General features: G+C 35.3%; 1 protein-coding gene across 1 annotated transcript; it reads left to right on the forward strand.

Moving 5' to 3' along the window:
* The first annotated feature begins 1173 nt into the window (after nucleotides 1-1173).
* Nucleotides 1174-6983, forward strand: LOC130902312 (uncharacterized). Its single transcript, XM_057814369.1, has 4 exons — nucleotides 1174-1267; nucleotides 1483-1655; nucleotides 1754-1891; nucleotides 6340-6983. The coding sequence occupies exons 1-4, from the start codon at nucleotides 1174-1176 to the stop codon at nucleotides 6613-6615; spliced, it is 681 nt and encodes a 226-aa protein (XP_057670352.1). The 3' UTR covers nucleotides 6616-6983.
* Nucleotides 6984-7470: the final 487 nt, after the last annotated feature.

Here is a 7470-nt window from a genome sequence, read left to right on the forward strand (position 1 = left end):
GCTGAGACTACTCCATTGTCTTCTAATGGCCATAATACTGTCTAGAAGGTTGGAGGTGTACGTAGAGCTAGTTATTGGAGACTACCAACGTGGTTTCAGAAGAGGAAGAGCAACTACAGACCACAGATTCATAAAAAGTGCATCATAGACAACCGGCAAGCTTATGACTGCGTTTATGGAACGCTGAGACTACTCCATTGTCTTCTAATGGCCATAATACTGTCTAGAAGGTTGGAGGTGTACGTAGAGCTAGTTATTGGAGACTACCAACGTGGTTTCAGAAGAGGAAGAGCAACTACAGACCACAGATTCATAAAAAGTGCATCATAGACAACCGGCAAGCTTATGACTGCGTTTATGGAACGCTGAGACTACTCCATTGTCTTCTAATGGCCATAATACTGTCTAGAAGGTTGGAGGTGTACGTAGAGCTAGTTATTGGAGACTACCAACGTGGTTTCAGAAGAGGAAGAGCAACTACAGACCACAGATTCATAAAAAGTGCATTATAGACAACCGGCAAGCTTATGACTGCGTTTATGGAACGCTGAGTCTACTCCATTGTCTTCTAATGGCCATAATACTGTCTAGAAGGTTGGAGGTGTACGTAGAGCTAGTTATTGGAGACTACCAACGTGGTTTCAGAAGAGGAAGAGCAACTACAGACCACAGATTCATAAAAAGTGCATTATAGACAACCGGCAAGCTTATGACTGCGTTTATGGAACGCTGAGTCTACTCCAATGTCTTCTAATGGCCAGGATACTGTCTAGAAGGTTGGAGGTGTACGTAGAGCTAGTTATTGGAGACTACCAACGTGGTTTCAGAAGAGGAAGAGCAACTACAGACCACAGATTCATAAAAAGTGCATTATAGACAACCGGCAAGCTTATGACTGCGTTTATGGAACGCTGAGTCTACTCCAATGTCTTCTAATGGCCAGGATACTGTCTAGAAGGTTGGAGGTGTACGTAGAGCTAGTTATTGGAGACTACCAACGTGGTTGGTCGATATTGATTTTAGCCTGTTGGTAAAATGTTGATGCGCCTCCTCTGATCGATTTATAACGATGTTCAATCATTATTTTTAATGGAACTAGTAAATTGAGGTATAATTAGAGTTGGAAGGCGTAGGTACAATAGTAGGTTGGTATATAAAAGTCTCAAAGAAAAAATGGTGTTACATATTATGTGGCACGAATTTGACATGATGGGAGAAAACGACGACGACAACAGTGAGTTGAGTGAACACAGATTCTTAACAAAGGGTAAGTCTATGCCGTACCAATACCATGCAGGAAAACTAAAAGATCATATTTGTATGTTATAGTCTAAAACCAAAACTGTACATAAATCTGATACAGTATGAATAAAACTCCATTATTCCATAGTAATTTTATTTTCTTATAACTTTATAATTTTGATATTCTAGTTAAAAATACAATCTTAAACGGTAGCTTCGTCATTATTATATTTTTTACAGGCGCATTTCTACTAACTCCATCTCACGATCTAAGTTTAGATAAAGCAGCCAACATTTGCGACAAATTAAACTTTCGCGGAAGTTTCAGTTTGACAAAAACAGCTACTGGCATATTGTTCAAATTTTCTGAGCCCGAGGACTATCAGCAAGTTTTCAGAAAGGGATTTCATAAGGTAACTTTTTTTTAAGTGAAAAAGAAAAATCTAACGTTATATAATATGATAATTTAATATTGAATTTTTGTATTGAAAAACTTTGCTGCTTATTTCAGGTAACCGGTGGCAGATTATATAGAAAAGTGGCCATTCCTTGCAGACCTCAAAAAACATTCTCCTTAGTCGTCTTTGAAGTACCATCCGATCTTCCCGAAGACGACATTCGAGCAAGTCTATACAGATACTGCTCCGTGGTAACTATATTCAAAGTTATAATATTTATATTGATAAAACGATGGTGAACATCCCTTCAACCTCTTCTACTATAGTCGTAGAAGTGATATTTTTTCCCCATTCAATTCTATCTTTCGGTTCCTGTTAGTCCGTCTCCAGTTTTTGTTATGTCCTCATTCTATTTCCCTCTGGATCTGCTTCTTCTATTCTTCATCCATTCTTCTCCATTCTCACTATGTGTCCAAACATATTTTCGATTTTTTGCACTGCTCTCAATATGTTCAATCCGCGTCTAATTATGACGTTTATCGAGTCTCTTTACACCCCCTATTTTACTCAGTATTTCTCTTTCACATGTTGTTAGTTTTTGCTTGAATTTATCGGTTATCATCTTGGATTCGCAACCATAGATTGTAAGTTTTGTTATCTCTTTTTAGTTGAAGAATACTTTGTAGTATGTAGATTTCTCTTATTTTTATTTATATTGATAGATCGAGGATTTTAAAGCTTCCACAAGTTCAAAGCAGGTCATCTTTTGTAATGGAATTTGATTTATTGCTTTTACTATCTCATCTTAAATAATCTTCTCCGTGTAATCATGGATAAATGCAAGACCATGAACAAAACGCAGTTAGCTTTATTCTTGATCTTGCTTATGAGTTTTGGTCTTAGACGGTCCACTCTTGGTCTTTATCTTGCACGAAGACACATCTAATTATTTGGTAGATTTCATAGTAGGCAATTTTTAGAAGGAAATTTTAGGATAAATTCTAAAATCCTAGTCTGTTCGAACATCTTCCGTGTGGGAATACTAGGTTAGGATGGTTCTATTATCATTCTATCATCAGGAGTATTGGTATTACGTAATAGTCTTGCATTACTAGATTTTGATCTTGTTAGCCTTGTTCTTGATCTTGCTTATGAGTCTGGGTCTTACACGGTCCACTCTTGGTCTTGATCTTGCACTAAGACACTTACAAGCCTTTGGTAGATTTCATAGTAGGCAATTTTGAGGGTCTCATAGTTTTCAAGATTCCAAAATCCTATTCTGTTCGAATATCTAGGTTAGGATGGTTTTATCATCAAGACTTTTTGTTTCATGTTATAGTCTTGCAATACTAGATTTTGATCTAGCAGAAGCCTTTTGTTCAATCTTGATCGTGCGTACCTAAACCTGTTACTTTTATGCAAGACCGTAAGCCTCATTATTAAATGCCTGTACCAAAATATCAAAACCTATTCTGTGTAGGCTTTTTCGTTTTCGTTCGTTGTATTTTCGCTGTAGAAACCTAACCAATCATTTAGTAGTTAATTTTGATTGATTATTCTTATTTTGATACTCTTTTGCATTTAATATGAGTAGAAATGACTTCCAGGGCTGCGAGTATAATCGTTTTGTCGTAATTGAATACTGTGGTGAGTAACACGTGTTTCTATGTATTTACGGTCACGTGCTAACACGTGCGAAACGTGTTCGTCGACAATATCTATAAATACATTACCAAGACGTTCAAAAATTGTACAATTTTTGTTTTTCTTTTATAATCTGAAACGCAGAAATATATCCTGTTAGAATTGATAGATTTTTTTCGTTAAATTTATTTAAATAGAAATGAACGAGAACGGCTTAAACAATTTAGATAATTTTATTTTTAAAATATTTCAGGATTCTTACAAGGAGCGAAATTGCTGGTAAAACGTTAAAATATTTCAAATTCCAACCTTATTTTGTGAAAGTTAATTAATAATATCTTAAAGGCGCGTTTACCGATTATCTCAAAATATTTGCCTTTAGGTACGAACCTCTGCAATTTCCCGTACTTCTTAGCTTTGCAATTACTATTTCCAAGTCGTATAGTCTTCGATAGTTTGTAAAATTAACTTTTCCTACCTCGAGCATAGACAACAATATTAGTTACACGTGAACGGGCATTGGAAAATTATGAGTTATACCTAAAATATATGAGGTGATCTAAATGACAAATAACAAATAATTCGATTTTTGAAACGTTTAAAATCAGATATTGTTAAACAAAATGTCAACAAATGTCATTAATCTTAGGCGAGTTCAAATAAAAAGAAGAAGATACGTATACGAAAATGTCTTCATCGGTGAATGCTTCTAAATATACCTACGCAGAAATCAGAAGCCGTAGATGTTCGACAGCAATGGACAAATGCAGAGATTGCATTCCCACGAGGCTTATTAGTATTCTACACTGATGGCTCGCTATCCCAATGACCTCAGAACCTTCCGGAGCAGACATGCAAGCACTTGATTCTTATAAAATTGAGTCATAGCTAGTATGGAACTGCATCGAATCTTCAAATGGGAACAAACAATGAAATTACTTTTATATCGATACCAGGCCAAGAGTACACGTCAATGGCGGGACCACAACTTTACCAAAAAGTCATCAAGACATGGTAATAAAGAAGTGGGAAAACGAGAAGAAATCATAAACATGAAATAAGACCCCAGATCTCAAGCAATCGAAAAGGTTTTTTTTCCTTTTTCACCAAATAGACCTTTTCATTGAACAAAGATGATCTAAGAAAAGTTACTGGACACTGCTCGATGAACTACCATTTGAAGAACATGGGAGAAACGCTCGACAGGTCTTGAAACCTCCTTTGAGAGTGCGAGGTAATCCGGAAAACGATACTTGCTTTCAAGTTCTTTAAATCTAGAAGATGTAAACCGCATAGCTTCCAAACAGGTAGCTCAGTTACATAAACAGTCTGGGGTACACAATAGATCAATGGTCAAAGTGTTAGCGAGGTAAATTCACGATGTTACGTCCTAATGTACTACATGTTGAATACGCTTGTTTCATAACATTAGAATTTTAACTTGAAACAAAAAATTAGCCTCTAATGAAACCACGCTCCTAACCTAACCTAACGCGCATCGGACAGTGTAATTATTAGTGTTGGTGTAGTGGTGGTGTAAACAGTATATTCGGTACAGGACGTAGTTAAAAAATCTTCATGAATGTTTCGGGAAATCAACAACTCAGCTATTCCGCGTAGCTATAAATAAAGAAGTGGTAGTCCATATGATAGCCAACATGGGAATCAACGATCGATAAGAAGAAGAGCGGCCGTGTACTTATCAGTTAGAAAATAAATTGGTGACAAATTTTAAAAACAAAAATCATCAATTTAACAACGTATTCGAGGCTGTTAGAGGTAATCAAACAATTTATATAACGTACAGTTACCCCAAAAGCTAGCTGAAGTTAACTATAGGTTTGTTCCCGTTAGCTGCACTGGAACTGTACTGAACTATACCAGATGATTTCGATCGGATACAAAGAACGATACAGTGCAGAGTAGTTCAGAGAGCAATGGAGCATTTGTTGATTGTTGTCTTTGAGGTTATTTAATGTGATTCATGCCTTGTAGTATTAACAATAATAGAAAACGATTCAATACTTTTTACATTCGTCCGATGACGAAGATGTAGTGCCACCGTTTCCAGATTACACTTATTGCACTACACTGGAGGAACTGACTCTAGACCCAGTACTAACAATACACAGAAAACTGGTTCTATTGCACTGCTACTAAGAACAGCGACACTAGCGCTGGTTCTGCTACAAAGAACGCTTTAGTGTACACTTTCAGAACTAGTGCAGCTACTAAAAACAAATCTTATATAAAAAACATGGAAGTACATACAGTAAAATAAATAAAACAAAGTATCAAGTAATTATTGTTGCTTTGTAGAATCAAGAACCTGACAGATATAGCTTTAAACGATTTTAATCGCAAAATAAATTGAAGAATTTCACAACGGCGATTATAATGTATGAAATTTAAATTCATGAACTCCATTGTGGCTTGTTTGCACTATATTGTCCCTTGTTTCTTGTTCCCTGGTGTTTCCGAACTACAAACTTTTAATGCGTCTAATAGACAGCCCAGAGTTACCATACAATTCGTTATAATAATTATGTTCACAAATTATGCATAAAAACGATTTACAAAAGTTGAACTTTCTATATTTTTTTGAACACTGAAACAAAACTACATTCTTAACACGTTTCTACGAGGGTCAATCTGTATATTTTGAGATGAAAGAGAACGGACTTTGCTTGGTCATGAAGCGCGTGCTCTGTTCTTCAAGTACTGCTAGAAATATTGACACGTGTAATAATAAAAGATTTAAGATACACCTTCGTGTTGATTCTGCAACACAGGATCGATCCCCGTGTGCAAAAACTAATTTTTCTACTACTTAACAATGATTTATCTACCCGTCTAATTCACAATTTTACACCTCAGTGTTAAGCTCTAGCTTAAACTATGAATTTTAAACTAAGAATAAACAAAGTTTCTGTATTTTGTAGGACACATATTTTTAATAGTTGTAATCCTCGCGGAAACATAACCCAACTTTTTGGAGAGAATGAAATTTTGTATTCTTCTTTTTCTACTTTATGTGGCTGACGACTTCTTTCAGGTTGAAGTTACTAGACTTCCGGTTAGATTGGATCAATCTCCGGGAGCTCCACCTCCGATTCGTATAACTGTCGCTTCATTGGACGAATACAACGCCCTCTTACAACAAGGTCTTGATTTTTACGGCGCCACGTACTTTCCAACGGAACCACTGAAAAAGGATCAGCTAAATCAACTTAGGGGAAGTAAGGAGAAGTTGCTTCCGGTTTTCGATTCGGCAGGATTTACAAGAATTCCTCCACCACCGACGAGAACGCTGAAGCCTATACGGTCATGAAAATTACAGAAAATCTGGCTGGTCGAACTCGTATATAAGATTGTTAATAAGAAATAAAGAAATTTGAAGAGATATGACAACGCTTTATATATAATTATTTTTGTGAAAATAGAAGTTGTCATATTTCTACAGATTTCTATGTTTTAAAGAAATTTTGCATATAAAAATTAGGTAATGGTAGCAGTTTTACGATTTTAAAATTTGAGGTAACGATCGATTTGGGTATAACGACTAATTCGAATAATTTAGTTTTGATTGTTAATTTTTTTTGTACAAAAAACATGCGAATTTAATTAGAGTTTAGTACCTTTAATTTGATGATGTATTAATGCACATTTTAAATTTTTGCAAATAAATAATTTGAAGTACATCTTGTTTTATTTTGGTGATAGTTAACAGCGACCTTCATCAATTAACCCTACATCATACCATTGATCAGATTATATAATACAAGAAAATTATCTGTACCATAATATGGAAACAGAATTATTTCTACGACGTAATCAACATAGTACGGTCTAACTGTACAATATTTCCGGAGAATGGTTTATAAAATATTAAAACAAATGTTAAACTTTGATAGAGCTACTACACAACACCGAAAAAGGTCAAATATGCAAGGGATACAGAGAGTTTTCCACGTGTAAGTTTCAAGAATCTTCTCCAGAAACACTTGGCTGGATACATATGCAGTTCTGAACAGAGTTCTCCATATTTATTTATGACAACGTAGAGTACCAATTATTTCAACTAAATTTGGACTCTACCTCAACATTCATTCAATAACTTCCATCATCAAGACTTATTATAATAATGCTGGTCTTAACTTTAATATTTGAAATATATTACTTCGTA

The sequence above is a fragment of the Diorhabda carinulata genome, chromosome X (assembly GCF_026250575.1).
Source record: "Diorhabda carinulata isolate Delta chromosome X, icDioCari1.1, whole genome shotgun sequence".
Classification (NCBI taxonomy): Eukaryota; Metazoa; Arthropoda; class Insecta; order Coleoptera; family Chrysomelidae; genus Diorhabda; species Diorhabda carinulata.

Excerpts from the sequence above, each read along its gene's own strand:
- LOC130902312 (XM_057814369.1), top strand. The coding sequence starts at position 1,174 with ATGGTGTTACATATTATGTGGCACGAATTTGACATGATGGGAGAAAAC. Across the intron at positions 1,268-1,482 it reads ACACAGATTCTTAACAAAGG|GCGCATTTCTACTAACTCCA; the intron begins GTAAGTCTATGC and ends TATTTTTTACAG. Across the intron at positions 1,656-1,753 it reads TCAGAAAGGGATTTCATAAG|GTAACCGGTGGCAGATTATA; the intron begins GTAACTTTTTTT and ends TGCTTATTTCAG.